The sequence below is a fragment of the Puntigrus tetrazona genome, chromosome 2, assembly GCF_018831695.1.
Source record: "Puntigrus tetrazona isolate hp1 chromosome 2, ASM1883169v1, whole genome shotgun sequence".
Taxonomy (NCBI): Eukaryota; Metazoa; Chordata; class Actinopteri; order Cypriniformes; family Cyprinidae; genus Puntigrus; species Puntigrus tetrazona.
Genome location: NC_056700.1, coordinates 20,357,289 through 20,374,570, shown reverse-complemented (window position 1 = coordinate 20,374,570; position 17,282 = coordinate 20,357,289). Strand labels below are relative to the sequence as shown.

The 17,282-nt window shown below is 37.4% G+C and overlaps 1 protein-coding gene across 2 annotated transcripts in view; it reads left to right on the top strand.

Annotated features, from left to right (window-relative positions):
• The window catches only part of zgc:110158 (uncharacterized protein LOC553590 homolog), a 59,677-nt gene that overhangs the window by 2,287 nt on the left and 40,108 nt on the right, over window positions 1-17,282 (top strand). For both annotated transcript variants that reach the window (XM_043217750.1, XM_043217742.1), the window contains exons 2-4: window positions 6,417-6,489; window positions 8,368-8,429; window positions 12,175-12,259. In XM_043217750.1, coding sequence (XP_043073685.1) covers window positions 6,417-6,489; window positions 8,368-8,429; window positions 12,175-12,259 — 220 coding nt within the window. The remainder of the gene's footprint in view (window positions 1-6,416; window positions 6,490-8,367; window positions 8,430-12,174; window positions 12,260-17,282) is intronic.

Below are 17,282 nucleotides of genomic sequence, written 5' to 3'. Positions count from 1 at the left end.
TTCCGTAGAGTCAGTGGTATGGCGACCAGTCTGTCAAGCTTCGAAAAGGTTGTGAATACAGCATAAAAGTAGTTTGTATGTCTAGTCCAGAATTATTAGTAAAAAATTGAATGTTTTTGATTTCTTTTAACAAAACTTGCAAGAAACGTTTCAAAAGTTTGTGGTCGGTAAGACTGTTTCGATGTTTTTGACGAAGGTCTGTTATGCTCAATCTGGTTGATCAAAAAAATACAGTAAAAATAGCATTAGTGTAAAAGTTTATTACAATAACAAAAAAAATACTGTTTTAACATTATACTGTAATTCATCTTTATCTGCGATTTACGATCAGTTTTATTAATCAAGTTGTGTAATATGTTTGTGGAACATATGATACATGAATTAAAAAAAAAAAGTAGAAATCTTTTATATAACAAGTTTTTCCATGTAACAGGTCTTTACTGTCACTATGATTAATATTTGGTCAGTTTAATGTATTATGCGACTCATTCATAAATACAAAATTAGTTTAGTAAGATTTAGTTTTTTAAACTATCCATGAAAAAATAATCTTATTTTTGTGTTTTATGTTGTTTTATTTGCAGTTGTAAGTGTTCCTGAAGCCATATGATAACCTTTCGTGAGCAGTTTCTCAAATGCGATTTATCACATCGGCTGAAAAGATTCACCTCATATATGCCACAGTTCCCACATCAGATGACGAGACATGAAACCACTGCAACTTGGTGTTTTTGACATCCGGCCTGCAGTGCGTTTTATCTGAGATAAACTTAAAATATTTGTGTGAACCATTCTTTTAATGGCCCTTTCTCTTCTCTTTAGAGTAAGGGGAAAATAGCTATGACAATAGTGTTTCGCACCTGGCATTATATTGTAGGCCAAGCAATCTGACCTGTGTTTAATGTTCCCCGTGCGCGTGAGACTCCCCACAGTGCTACAAGGAGTCATGGTGAGGCTATTTTGCAGTAAGACCTTATGTTCCAGCAGTACCGTAACATCAGCTCTTTTTACCTCGCTCACCTCGAAACAAACCCACCTATTCTGAATTACACCAACATCAATGGACTTAGCTCTTCTGAACGCCTCTGATAGGCAGGGCTTTCTCCCACGGGGACACTGTAGATATGGAAATAAAACTGAGGGGGAAGGGGCTGAGAGACTGAGAGGTCGTCCCCCTGGGCATTCCCTCCAGCAGACCTCTTTTCGGGGCTTTTGAACAGGGTGGCTGAGCTTTAAGACGGCATGCCGCAGGCTCCTGAGGCCCCAGTCAGCGACACGGTCTCCACCACCCCCTTCCCGTCTCCATAATATGGCTCTTTATATGTCCTGTGCTCCTCTGGAGATAGCACACCATTTAGATTTTGCTGATCAGGTTTGCATACATTAGCACCTGCTTTCGGTCATTTGAATACGAGAGAGCTTGGCATATAAAGACATATGAATTTGAATGGTGCGTTTAGAAATAATTTTTTTAGAGGTACCGGATAGGGCAAGTGTCACTATTACTATTGCTTGTACCTATGTCAATATGTCAAGCTATCTGGCCAAAAAAACTAGGTTAGGCTTTGATTTTTTTTTTTTTACTGAATTAATGCTTCTAATTAATATTTTCACCCCGTTGATCATGTGACGTAATTGCAACAGTGAAACTTCTGTCATCATTCATGACAGAAGAAACTTCTGTCATCATTATTCAGTCCTAAACTTGTATGACATTCTTCCCTGGAAACAAAAGAAGATATTTTAAAAAGATGTTTTTTTTGGTCCGTACAATGAAAGTCAATAGGGTTTATTAAAGTGAAAGTTTACCTAAAAATGTAAGTTCTGTCTTATTGATGGAAATGCTTTACCAGCATAGAATGCAATGCAACTACCACGTTCAGTCCCATAATGGTAAGCGCATCTTTAAAATAGTCAATCAGACATTAGCTGTACAGCTTTAATTTTATGAAACTATGAGAATAGTTCTTCCGTGTCACTCACACGCGTGCATGTTCTCAAGAGTACCACGCTTTCTTCAGTTTTTGTACTTTAACATGGTGGTTGCATTGCAGTCTATGCAGAGCCAGAAAGCCCTTGGCTTTCTTGAAATTTCATCAAAAATATCTTAATTTGTGTTCCGAAGATGAAGGAAGCTCTTACGGGTCAAGGGGGTGAATAAATAATGACAGAATCTTCATTTTAAGTGAATTATCCCTTTGAGGGTCTATTAAAAATCTGTTATAATGTTCAAACACTACTTTGGTCTCAATTATCTCAGTATTCTCATGCTTATGCATCGAGGTTGTTGTTAGTTCTGTACTTGTTGTTATCCAGCTGAAATTGCTGTGATTAACTTGTCTAATGAACTTGATCTAATTTATTTTGGCCGTATCCCAGCATTGCTTGTAGTGTCTGCTCTCACAGCCAGGCCAGACGTTTCTTCTTGCCTTCACCTCAGGGTCTCGTCCCTCTGTAGTTCCCTTTTCCCATCCCTCTGTGACGTGTTTAGGCTTCCAAATGGGACCTTCAGAATCCAGAGGTCCGGCTCTTGGCTCCTGCACTCAATGTTCCTGACAACTCTACACAAGATGTTCCTTGAAGGTGCAATTGAATGAACGGTGTTCAATAATGCATCAGGGCCAGGTGCTGGTACCCTGTACCAAAGCGCACAGTACCCCCCTCCACCCAGATCACATGGACCTCCCTGCCATGAAATTTTTATCAGCCCACTCCTGGGAATCCACAGTTTGATCCAGATCGTCTCGCATTTCCCTCATATTTAAGCAGATGGCAGCTGCTAGATGTTTTCTTCAAGCCCAGAGGTCGAACTCCATTGGCGCTCCTAAACCCTTTTTTATGGTGAGACAGGTAGTGAGATAAGTGACTAGCAAATTGCAAAGTGGAGCAGTTGTCTTGGCTAAATTGGTCATGAGTCAGTCAGAGACATGAAACTGTGGTTTTTACTTTGGAACACAAAATAATTTCAGTGTTTTGCCCCAAATTACAAGTCTCTTGTAGTTTATTTTGTGTGTATCTACAGACAAAAAGCCATAGTAGAATGTATCCGATATATTTTTGTTGCTTCATACAAGGAATATAGGAGCTGTGGACTTTAGAGGGTTTTTTAAATATGTATTAATGTGTTAATATAAAAATGGCCGTGAGGGACAGATGTAATGTATGTTTAGTTACTCATACTGTTGTTTACTTTATTTATTTAGCAAATATCTTTTTCTAGGGGGGAAAAGAAAAGATGTGACAATTAACGGACTGTACATGTGAACACACTATATACCCTGACAGCCTCGTTGTCGTTCTTGTAAAATTAAATATGGCATTTTTCATGACTAAGCTCTTTAACAGAGCTTGAATGAGCGTCATGGGCACCGTTCAAACGCTAGGCTTTTAAATGTATAGCGATATTCACTGAAATGGCTTTTGCTAAATAAATAATTACACCACTATTCTGAAAACTAACAAATTAGGACCCATTTCTTCTTTTAAGCAGTTTAATACTTTCTCCCTCTAATTTCTGGAACAAAACCTAGACTTTAGGACCTATTATTTTGAATGTAGCCCTATATGTTTTGTCATTCTTTTGCTACTTTATGGGGCTATATATATTTTTAAGGGAATTTAGTTTGGCTCAGTCTTAAAGGGATAGTTCACCCAAGAATGAAAATTCTATCATTGTTTATTCACTCTGACGTTGTTACAAAACCATTCATCTTTAAAATACAAGTTGAGATATTTTTAATGAGACCTGCGAGGTTTCTGGCCCATCTATTGAAAGTCCAGGTAACCAAAACATGGAGGAGCCTAAATGATTATAAGGGTGTCGTAAAGCGAATCTAAATGTATCAGTCGGTTTTATGCAAATCTTGTGAAGAGAAGTGGTAGCTTTATATGGCGAACAGATTACATTTAGGGTGTTTTTTTTACATCTAAACATTGAAAGGTTGACAGGAGGGTCAGTAAACAATGAGAGAATCCTCATTTTTGGGTGAACTACCCCTTTAAAACAAGTATAAAAAATAGAATTGTGATAAGATTATGATTCTGCTTACTTCTGCTTCTGTTTGTCATGGCTAACAGGTAAACCAAAATGCAGATGAAGTTTAAAACCTTACAAATAGATATTGCCGACTTGCTTATTCCGTAGATTCTTTGTGGTAATAGTACCTTTTAGATGGACTTTGTTTGAACCTCTCATCCGCAGTTTTATTGTCGTCGTTGACTCCCCCTCCACCACTATCTCTTGGTGGGAGGCATTGTCATTCTGGTCACTCTCCCGCACCAGCGCGTCAGTGTTTGTGCAGTGATGGAGCGCTGGATCTCCTCCCTGTCTTTCATATCCAACTTTATCACAGTCATTGACTGGCTGATCAGAGGGAGCTCTCCTCTGCTATTTATGAGCCTGCCACCCTGGGTGCCTCCTTCTACTGACTCATTCACCTCCTCGCTGATGCCTGGGAAAGCTTCCTGCTCCCACACAAATACATGCTTCTGCCTACTCTATGTGCGTTGGAGGGAAGGTTCCATCAGAATGGTTTTATTTGTAGTTTTTTTATGTATATTTTGAATTTGCTATTATTTTTGTATTTTAGGTATTTTATGTGATTTTTTAAAAACTTTTTTTAAATCACTACTTGGGTTTAATTTATTTTAGTTTTAGATTAATTTTAATTTTTAATAATTTCCAGTCATTTTAGTGCTACAATATTTTTTTTGTATTGATTTTTTTTCTAATATTTATTTGTGTATTTTATTTCAGTTTTATTTCAGTTCAAAAGTTGTTTTTTTATGGTTTTAGTTAACAGTAATAACCCTGGACCATATAGATTCCATATAGACCATATAGATTTCAAGATAATGTCAATGGTTTTAACATGGTAATTAAATGGCGGCTATTGGTTAGCACATTGTTAGGCTTCAGAACATTGAGTTGTTGTGTTCATGTGGGTAACACTAGTTCAGTTGGTTGAACATTTTTGTCGTCATTAATCTGTAATATGGTTCGACCGATAAGATATTTCCTGACTTTCTATTGTTGATCAAGAAGTAGACCAATAACCAATATTTTGAACCAATATATCTGGTGTAAAAATTGTAATTATTGCCAAAATTAAGAATAACAAGGGCTTTGCCAAAAATTAAAAAATAAAAGCTTATATATTTTATTGGCAAATGACCAGTATGACAACCAAAGATAATCGGCCAGGCCAAAAATGTATTTTACATTTACATACATAAAAGATAATTTAAAGAAGTTTCATCTGTTTTATTTACACACTAAAAGTCGGTGAAGTCCACTGAACCACACTTTCATTGTATGAAATCACCATTCCAACCAAATTTTCGAAAATATCACTGGGATATGAAGATGAGTAAATGGATTTAAAAAAAATGTATTGCGTAATCTTGTCTAACTTTGCATAAATTTACCAAACTAGCCTATGTCTTTGTTGAATAATGAGATCTGGATGTCAACACAAGTCGTCATGGAAGAGCCACTCTTGTGTATGCTGTTATTGCTGTACCTTTGGTGGAAATAAATGTTTTTGCCCCAATGCACTGCAGCCAGGCGAAAACCACGTTTCTACCAAATTGTGCCTGACTCTGGATGTAATTTTGCCAGGAGAGCTTTGCAGGGCTATTTTCTCTCATGGCTGATGGAAGAGGAAAGGAAAGGATAGGAGCAGAGGGATGGTACAGTTTCAGCCCCGCGGTACACTAGGAGCTGGATAATTGCTAGCCCAAGCGGCTAAACAACAGACATAATGGATACAGAAAATGACAAAAACACAAGAACCGCGATGGTGCCGTCAGATTGCCGTGACAACTCCAGCTATGCATGCTTTGGCTGATCTTTCTGTTCTTTTCACGAAGCAAATGGGCTGTGTAGATCGGACATGCGGTCGCTGCCGTTGATGGGTGTTTTGTGTGTTCATGTGTACTTGTGTAATCAACAATCTCTAGTGAGTTGTCTGTAGCCACTGATTTTCTTTCTGAAACTTTTGAACAACATCCAAAGTAGAGTGACAGCACACAACTGGGAGTGAAAGACTGTATCTCCGTTCTAAAACCTTGCAGGCTGTTTACATAAAAAGCTATGTGTTGATTTATTAGGAAGCATTCTAATCTTGTAAGTGAAAGATTTTGACGCTCTACACAGGCAGCAACATATGTGGAGTCGATTTTCATGAAGTTTGTTGTTGTTGTTTGTTTCAAAGATTAAGATGCAGTATTCAAATAAACAAGACATGGGGCACAGTATAAACTTCTTTTTTTATTGTTGATTGAAAATGTTTGTTTATATTAAGATTTCTTCTTGTCATCTTGTGGAGTTATTTTTGCTTACTTGCAGAGAAATCTGGGATTTCCGTCTCATGCCCTGAATATAATGCTTTTTTCTCTCCTTTCTTCTTTTCTAGATTAGCTTTATACGTCTACGAGTACTTATTGCATGTTGGGGCCCAGAAATCAGCACAGACCTTCCTTTCCGAGGTAAGACTCTGCTTACACATACATACACACACGCTTTAATCTCATAAATAAGCATCTACCAAGTTGCCATTTTTTTTATAAATAAATAATATAAATATGAACTGTATATGCAGTATATACCTTTCTATACATTTATCTATCTTTATATATATATATATATATATATATATATATATATATATAGCAGTGTGTCAAGCATTGCAGTACACAATTTCTTTCTAATGTGGTGATATGGCATCGCTTACAAAAGCATGTTTCCTATCAAGCTTGTTCTTTTCTGCAGCGCAATAAAATCAAAATTAAATCCACTTGTTTCATTTGAATAGGTCAGGATGTTGTGAGTGTGCGCTGTACTGCCACAGTAACATTGTTCTTGATTTTTCTTGTTCCACATTTAAATGAAAACCTTATAACCCATTTAATTTCACTGTTTGTGTCTGGAAATATCTTAAAACGCGCCAAATATTTGCTTTAATAATGACACTGACACTTTTGAATTAGTATAGTGATGTATAGCTGATTTTAACTTTACTAAATAATTAATTTTTCCACATGTTTATACAGTCTCAGAATATGGGGGCCAGTATGTGTTCACCAAACATGTGCAAAAATATGAATTACTCATCATCACTTTCAGTAGCTGTTTGTGATCCACCAACAAACAGGACTTTTATTTGCCGTTTGTTTGTGAGCGGCCATTTCTGTCCATTGCTCTGTTACCCCAGGGTGTTTTTCCTTCCTGTTGGCTTGGCGGCATCTCTCTTGCATTGCTGCATTGTTTCTCTGACTTTCTACTGCAATTCTCAAAAGCACCACAAGTTGGTCAGATGTTTATCGTGCCGTTTGGCAGGCTGACGAGGTGAAATTGACTGATAATTTGTTCTTAACCTTCAGACCTGCTTCGGTAATCCACTTTCAACTGCAGTGAACAAATTTATCCTCTCTATCCTCTTAGATTTTCTTTTTTTTTTTCTCACTACATTTTCCTGTGTAATCATCCATATATAATTGTTATAATAGGCTAATTCTTTCCTCGCACTTTCCACGGTCAGTTCAGGTCCTTCTACTCACCTATTACAAAGGAGAACGTTTCTTAAACACACTGAGATTATGGCTTTAATGAGAGTCGCCCTGGTCATTTCCACACAAGCAGAAGGGATGGAGGGTGAAAGTGAGCCCCAAGGCCTGAATGAAGTGTAGGAAAAACAGAAGCCATGATTAATTTTGAGGGTCATGGCTCTGGATCACTAAAGCCTGCTGTAGGTCTCCACACTGGTGGATGAAGCTAAGTAATGACTTCCAAGAATATGCCTTGCCTTCAAGTAATATCACAGTAGTCCTATTTACCAACTTATAATGGTTGCATTGTGGAGGGTGACTTCTGCAGAATGCAAAAAAGAAACTTGAAGAAAACATGACAGAAATATGTCTAAATGTAATGGTACTAGTATTACTACTAAGTACAAAATTATTATTTTTAAAGAAAAAGTTTAATTAAAAAAATAATAAATAAGTAAATAAATGAAAACTGATTACATGGGGCTCTAAGAAAGCCATGTTTTGAAATGACGTGACTATTATCCTGTTGTGTTTAAAATGTGATTTTTATACCGAAATCACTTCAATCTGAATTATGACTTCCAAACTCATACGTAGGGGCTTCCCAGAAGGACTTTCTCCTTTCTGTCTATGACATTTTAAGAGAGGGATGTGAGGGAAAACAAGTCTGTTGTTGTGGTGGAGAAAACGGGATGATATATGGGATCTGGATTGGGTCAGAGAGCAGACTGCGCACTTCTGACAGGAGAATGTTATTATCTACAATTTCACAACCCCTCTTTCTTTTTCTCGTTTCTTCCTGCTCACTGCCTGTTGCAGATCCGATGGGAGAAGAACATTACGCTAGGAGAACCTCCTGGATTCCTCCATTCATGGTGGTGGTAGGTCTCATGTGTTTTCTTTGTATTTTTTTATATAAGACATTTATTTGTCTGTGTGTAAGCTATTGCTAGCAAGTATATATTAGACCTGTCTGTCTGTCTGTCTGTCTGTCTGTCTGTCTGTCTGTCTGTCTGTCTGTCTGTCTGTCTGTCTGTCTGTCTGTCTGTCTGTCTGTCTGTCTGTCTGTCTGTCTATCTATCTATCTATCTATCTATCTATCTATCTATCTATCTATCTATCTATCTGTCTATCTGTCTATCTATCTATCTATCTATCTATCTATCTATCTATCTATCATCTAATCCAGGTACATTGCAAGTTACTCAGATCAAATGTTGCTTGAAGTTACAATATTTACTTATCTGCACATACTTAATAGTGCTTACTAAGGCAAGCATCACTGATACTGTTATTCATAGTTAGTTTGAGCAAACCTCAAATGTCTCATCATGCGGCACTCATTATGGCTGGTTTAAGCAAAAACCCAGAGTTAGGATTTACTGCTTGTCACTGTATCACATTGCACCTGCAGGGCTCAACAATAGGGAAGGAGAATTCTGTCTGTCAACTTTTTTAGCTCGTCAGCTAGATGCAGTTTACTAGCTGGTTGTCAGATGAGATTTTGTCAGACTAAAAAAAATCTTAGTAGGATTAGTAAGAGTGTTTTGAAAAATACAAATCAGACAGTAATGTTTTTCAATACATGTTAATGTCCAGAAACAATGTTCTTGAACTTACTGCTGTTTTGGAGATTCCTGTTTAATTATAAGAACGGTCTAAAAAAGAACTTAACGTATTCTCACTGTTAACATAAAATAACTCCACCATAAAGAGAGAGTATATCTATTGCAGACTGCAAAATAGTTTGAATTCACTTTATTTATTTATACTAATCCAGACTTAAGTTTAGTTGAGACACCAGCCGTCAAACTGTATGTTTAACCTGCTGCGGTTCGACCCGTGGCAGTGGGTGTATTATTGGGTCAGGCAGCCTTTACAGAGGGCACGTCTGCCCGGGCCTGGCTCTCCCACCCCACTCCTTCAGACAAAAGGCCCAGATGGTGGGGCAAAGACATGGCCCATCCCTTTTCTAAACCCTTTCCATCAACCTTTGTCTCTGCTGCTGTCCTTTGTTCCTGTTAAAGACCCCAAACACAGATTAACTCTTTGCATACCGTTCCTCCTTTGTGCCAAGTGTTTGAATCCCCCGCTGGCCCAGTTCGGTTGTATTCTCCACCATTGGTGGCGGCCCAATGACAAACTGAGAGCCAGCGGGAGGCCAGGGGGTCAAGACAGCTCACCGCTCGGTAGTAGTCGTATAGGATAAAGGGGGATGAGTGCAGACTTGAGGAAAGAACTTGAGTCATTAAACCGTACCTCCTGTGTGTTAGCGCCTTGTAACACTTTGCATGAATCTTCACAAATGCGTCAGGATCTGACTATCCCCAGTAATTGCCTCTCACATATTGCTTATATTTATTCGGCAAGGATTTTGTATTTGTCATGATTCCATTATTAGCCGTATAAACCATGTGGATGTTCTAGTACCTGTGGTCAGCGGCTGCCCAAGGGTAAGGATTATCTCGTTTCTCAAATGCAAATGACAAACCACTGTACTCCTAGTAATACACATGCGAAAGAGCTCCTCACCGTAAAGTCCACATACGTATGGATGTGGCTGCATTACCCCTGCTTTTGTCTCGTATTGTCTTCACCATTAGGATTTGCTTAATTGCCCCCAGAGAAGAGCTTAGTGTTTAAGAGAATCTATTAACATGAGAATGTAGTTCCCTCCAATTAGCATCAGAGGCACGCGTAAAACCCAACTCATTGTAATTGCATTGTTTTGTTCTCAAGGAAGTGCCGTGACGTAATTCAGGCAAACCTGCAGGTGGTGTTTTGAGGTTAGGCCATGTGTGTGAGTTAACCGTAAATCTTTGCTATAGAGTTTATTTGGTTTTAGAAGGGCTTTTCCCTTATAGAAAATGAGAGTACAATTTAAAAGTTTGGGGTCAATGCATTAAATTGATCAAAACAAGTGATTGTAAAGACTTTTATAATGCTAAAAAATATTATTTTCTATTCATTAAACAATTCCTGAAAAAATGTGTCATGGTTTTCACAAAATTATTAGGCAGCGCACTTTTGATAATAATAAGAAATGTTTCTTGAGCACCAAGTCAGGATATTAGAATAATTTGTGTAACTGAAGAAAATGCAGCTGTCTTCACTTTTTCAAAGACAGAAGAAAGTGTACCACCCAAGTTGTACAAAGCATGGGTGCATTTTATAGAAAATACTTCAAAAACAATCATAAACATTATTTCATGTGGCCAGGTAAAAAATTCTGTGTAAAACGAGCAGAATATTTTAGCTGTTAAAAGCAGTAAGGAGACTGATTTCTCCCAAATGAACGCTAAAAACGTAATATCTGTAAGTGTTTTAAATGCAGAGTTAAATAAATATTTAGCTACATTTCGCAGAACTCGCTTTTAACGTCAAGTGAGCCACACTCAAATAATTCAAAAAGTGGATGTGCACACATGCATGTTTAATGATTAATTTTTTAGGAACTTTTTAAACAGTTTTTGCATAATAAATAGCACACATTTACTTTAATTTGTGCAGTTATTGTTACTGCGGCAGATCTCCTGTAGACAGTATAATAGGCATTCGGAATTGTTTGATATTTTAGTTGGTTTAAATTTTCATTTCATTTTTAACATAAGCTTAGAACTATGGTATTTTAGTGAATATTTTTGTTAGGCTTAATTGGTGTTTATAGTTTAACATGTAAGCATGCTTGCATTTAGAAGTTTGCCATTTTGCCAATTTTATAGTGGAATATTACTTTAAATTACTTGTGTACAAAATGTGTAAGTCTGTGGTTACATTATATCTAGCCATTTTAGTTGTTTCCCCACTGTTTCTCCCTCACTTCCTATCCTCCTCTTTCTCTCCCTCCATTTTCCCCCTCTCTCTTTCCATGTCTGTTTCTAGTTTCCTCTTCCCATTAATGTTCCCTTCCCCCACGTACAAAGGGTCCCTCATTTTTATCCTCTCTTTCTCTCCTTTTCCTGTGCAACTCTTTTACTTGCTGTACAAGTGTTCAGGAATGTTCTTTATCCTGGTAAATATTTGCAGAAAAAAAGAGTCAGTTCCCTTGCATTGGCATAAAAGCAGGTTTCCCAAATCATGTCTGTAATGTCACCAGTTTTAACTGATATCAATTTTTCCTTGTGTATTTTCCATTTCTTGGTGAGAGCAACAGCAGGCGCGTGTCGTGTGCCGGTGGTTAGTCTTTAGCCTTCTCGCCGCCAGCCTTTTTTTTTTTTTCAGGAGATTTTATAGGTTATCCATTAAATCGATATCTGAAGACCTGGAGCGATCTAATTTGGGCCATTTAAACAGGTACTTAGTTTCAGTGCAGTAATTAAAATACCATTTGGACGCAAACCTTGTTCCCCCTCCAAACAGCCCTGCAGGACCCAAAGACTCTTAATTGAGGAAATCCCTGGCTTAATTGATCTGTAACCTGCTGTTTGTGCCAAGCAGGTGGAAACGAAAGAGTGTGTGCAAGACTCAAGTTTGACTGGACTTCATTTTTGCCATGCTAGCTTGATGTAACTTTTATAAAGAGTAATCAAGCTCAGAGGAAATCAGAGCAAATTATTCCCTGCTTAGCATGTGCATTTTTTATACGGTGTATTTAAAGGTCACATTCTCTTCTGTTTCCTGTTGCAGTGTATTCTGGGATTTGTACTGTGCCGCTCCAGATCGCCGGGAGACCTGCGAGCACTCCAGCGAGGCCAAGGCCTTCCACGACTATGTGAGTGACATACAAACTTTACAGTCTTTTAGCTGAGCTTCAGCTTCGCGTCCAATAGCAATGTGTTTTGGGGGGCGGGGCTTACCCTTTATCTGTCGTCCAAGTTTATTGATGTGAGCGTTTAGTGAACGACACGAGGCAGATTTGCTTAGCAAAGTGTCACAGGATACGTTAAGTGAGCTGAATAGAGTTTTTTCGCGTGAATTAGTGTGTGTTAGATGCGTTACGTGTGTACGTGAGTGTTTTGCGCCAGATTATGTTTCTTCCAGGTTGTCCTTTTTAAAAATGCTCACTGTATGTAATTGTGTGCATTAGAAAGACGGGTATGGGATGTTTATTTCCGTTTATTTTTCCGGCAGCGGCTTTCATAAAGCAGCTGTGCGGCGTCTCGCGAACACAGATTTGCGTGGATTCTTTAATTTGCACAGACAGACATGTAATCTGATTAACATACTGAATGCTGTGCATTCACAGATGTAATATTTCAGTAACAGTGAAAGGCATAATGAAATGTCAGTTGTTGTTGCTGGGATGCCCGCGGGCTCGAGTCAGAGTGGGAAGGATAGACGGATGGCTCAAAACAGGTTGACTGTAAACGTTTGGATATGCATATTTTTGTTAAAATGAAGGTCATATGAGGGTTATTGAATTTGCGTTGTAGTGCAGTTTTTTTTTATTTATTTATAATTTTAATGCAAGTTATAATTGTCGCAGCCTTAAAACAATGACAAACTAAATAAAAAGGATGATAACTGATTTGGTTAAAATCCGACTTACAGCCTAGATAATATGGATAGCACACGTGACGCAAATGAACTTTGAATTTTACACCTTATATGCTTAATGTCGTTATTTAATTTGAAATTGTATATTATCCATGGAAAAAGCTGTTGGTTGAACCCAAAATTGCAAAAATGAAAATGTATTCCCCTTCCAGCCATCCAAGATGTGGGTGAGTTTGTTTCTTCAGCGATGCTCACCAATGCTCTGCAGTCAATCGGTGCCGTCAGAATGAGAAACCAAACAAATTATTAAAACTTTACAATAATCCAGACAGTGTCAGTCCATCTATTAATGAATTGCGAAGCAAACAGCTGCATGTATGTAACAATCCTAATGCATCGAGATCTTTTGAACGGCAAACTCTTGTTTCTAGTTTATTGGCTCAAACTGATAGGATCATTTATCGGCCAAAAAGTTTTTCTTTCAGAATCTCACTCAATGATACAATTACCTGTAAATAACCTGTGATATTTCTTGTGTCTGTTCTGCATACTGTGTTCTAACATCTGATAAAGAAGCTTCCGAAATGTCAGCGATAAAAAAAAAAAATGTGATTTAGTGGATAACGGGATCGGGGTTAGTTCAGAGGGCCCGACCTCTAGTCTGTCTGCTGAACTTGACTAGTGGCATTTATGGAGACGACAGCCCAGAGTGAGCCTGCTCAGTGTCAGGAGTTAAGTCAACATCTGGAAGGAAACAGAACCAGTTTCATTCCACTGACCAACGTTTCACTGACTTGTATAAAAACCAAACCAAATATTTGACTAAATTATTTCCAGAAGAAATGTACCCCCCCTCTGGGATGTGATTTGGAGTATTTTACTAATAGCTAATCGCATACGCCTCATGCATGTCGTCGCTCATTGATCTTAAACGTATTACTTGTTTAAATGACTTGCTTAAACATGATTAAATTTGCACATCCTTTTCATTAGAAGTGCAAATATTCAGAAAATGTTCTGATCAGAATGAGGGGATATTTTTTTCCAATCCTCATTTCCAAACTTTCCCTTAATCTGCTTAAAAGAAGCAGTTCACCCAAAAATTTTAATCCTTATATCTTTCCATCCCCATAAGCTGTTGTTTCAATAGAAGGTTTACATGTTTATTTATTATTAATTTAATTGAGCTTTTATTTTAAAATGTTCAGTTTTCAATTTAAAGTTTTACATTTTGTCCATTTTGTTATCTGCTCTTGTCATTTTTGTTAGGATTTATTAGTTACTTTTTTTATTTAGTTTAATTTTTGATTTTCACTTTACTTTTCACTTTATTTTTAATAATTTTATTAAAACTTCAGTTAGTTATTAGTTAGTTATTTCTAAAATTTTCATGCATTTATTTGTATTTATTTTATTTTTAAGTTCAATTAATGAAAATGTAATTGTTAATTATATAATTAATATAGTCATACATATAATAAACATACATATAAATAAATGTAATATGTGACATATGTCACATTTTGCCACAGATAGCAGAAAATGTTGACAAAATAAATATCTAAAAAGTATTACATCAAACCTGCTTCATAGGCTTCATATTAATTCTGAGAGCTTTATGTACATGTTATTTTTTTTTTTTTTTTTAGAAAACTTTGAATATGGTTTTCTAGTCAAGGACTATTTTTGGAGTTTGATATTGCTATGAACTATAGGTTTTCAAGTATTCCATTGAAAAAGTCTTCTTTTGTCTCTGTGTGTGTGTGTGTGTGTGTGTGTGTGTGTGTGTGTGTGTGTGAATGCGTCCATGTGTGTTGTGGAGCTGCAGTATCATGTGTGCTGGTCTTGGCAAGGTCTTTGCTGCTACTAGGGTGTCCTTGAGTTCAGTGATTTATCATGTTCTTATTCTGATCCCTTTGCTCCCTTGTTGGGTCACAGCTCTGTAGAGGCCTGTGCTCTGTGTGTGTGTGTGTGTGTGTGTGTTTGTCTTCAGGTCTGCATTGCCCACACCTTCCTGGCTGCTTCTGCACTGAAATCAAGACAGTCAGGAATCCTCTCGGTGTAAGATAATGGAATATAACGGTCTAATCCTCTAATCCCAGGAATGGTTGAGGGCTAATCCAGGGATTTTGTGGGATTGGTGTCTTGGCAATAGGGATGGAATTTTGGGACGCAACACCTCTAAATGCTAGAGTCGTCTGTGTACTCTTTACTTTCTGCTGGGCTTGAGTTGTAAAGCTTCGTAATGAGCATTGATTAAAAACACCGCAGACAACTCACAACAAGCTTACACCTCAGATCTGCTTGACGATCCAAGTACAAGGCGTGTTAGTGCTGCTTGTTAAATCAGGATGCAAACATGTTATTTTACATAATGTAATGTAGTATTATTATTAAATATAAAAAAAGTTATTTTTAATGTTTCTTTTTTTGTAAAGGTACTAGAATAATTGATTTGAATTTCTTTATATTAACAAAAATCTTTCGAAATTTAAGATTCACTTTTTCTAATTATTTTTAGACCTAGTAATTGAAGTCACATGACCATCTGCAACACGCATACAGTATATATTTTGACATGTACATATTAATATTGATATACTTTATATCAAAAAATTTTTCTCAAATATATGCACACATGTGGGTGTATTTATTTATATTATATATATATATATATATATACATAGCACCCACACATTATGTAAACAAAAACTTTTATTTTGAAGGCTCTTTTAGTGTGTATGTTTTCAATTGTGATGCTGAAATGTTCTGTTACGGCTTCATCTGCGTAGTTTCTCTTCATATTTCATTTTTCTATTTTATAATGCTTGATTTAGGGCCTGTTGTTAGTCCTTGTTATCTGTCATACGTTTAGTGTTCTTATTAATCTTGCCAGCAAACTGGAATTTGTTTCCCTCAGATTATCGCTTCTTAAAGGGACAGTTCACCTTCGCTTGGTCCCCATTGACTTGCATTGCGTTTCCCCCTCCCATACTATGGAAGTCAGTAAGGGACCAGCAAGGTGAAGGTGAGCTATCCCTTTAACGTACGAACAGACCTTGCCTCATAAATATTTAGGATTGAGTTCTGCTTGCAACATATCCCTATCACAATCGTCCTCTTTCTCCTCGTATATAAATATATATATATATATATATATATATATATATATATATATATATATATATATATATATATATATATATATATATATATATTTTTTTAACGTCATAGTGGTAGAGTGTTAGGATTCCAATTAATCATTCTGATGCTTGGTGGCTGGTATGATTTCATCAGGAAGATTACTGTAGTAAAATATGGAAATTGCATACTATATGTAGATATTGTGTATGTGCGTCTGCCTTTCTCCTTCCCCTCCCCCTCTTTCTCTCTCGTTCTCTCTGGGGAAGATTGATTGGGTAATCTTGCTGTTTCCCCCATGATGCCGTTCCCTTGCTAGCTTGGGGGAAGGAGAAGCAGTGCGGGCAGTATGACGACACACAGGAATAGCGATAATGAAGGAACGCGCACACATATGCACGTTTACACCAGAGGAGAGCCGAGGCTATTTGTGAAGAGAATCCGTAGTTAAAGAGAAAAACATACCCCTTTTTACATATGCTCTCGTATTATTATACGGATGTCCCAGGCAAAACAGAAGAGGGCTTCCTTCATTATAGGAGAATTTTGTCAGCAAACATGAAACCCAAACACACAGGGTTTTTTTTTTTTCTTCTTTTTTTATTGTTTGCCTGAACATGGCGCGCTGCCGTGAGTAAAAAGTTAAAGCCACTGGCTGTTTATGATTGCTATCCAGTGAGGCGCACAGGGTCGTACTGAGCATGCTCGGTAGTTAATATTTGATCCAGACTGACTGGAGGAGGACTGGAGTGGAGTATCAAGAAGGTAACGGAGAATAACAAGGAGTTTTTGGAACGTTTTTTTTCCACAGTTGTGGCAGGGACAAAAACGCTAATTATCATAGAAGAGATGTTACGCTTGATGCTCCGTGTCGGGAATCTCTGATGCTTTTTGCATATGGTATACAGGTTCTACAGGTCGGCAGTTATTGGCCGAAAAATCTGCAGATTTCTTCACCGCACACACTTATGACCAGCGCTGCGTCAGCTTATTACTGCTGTGTGTGTCATGTCCAAACAATGACGAGAATGACCCTCACACAGTTTGCTAGTTTTACCATACCGTACTGATCACATCCTGACGGTTGAGCCTTAAAGGTGATCTGTCCGTTTTTTTTTATGGTAAAATACATCAACATTTAGTCATTTCACACATGC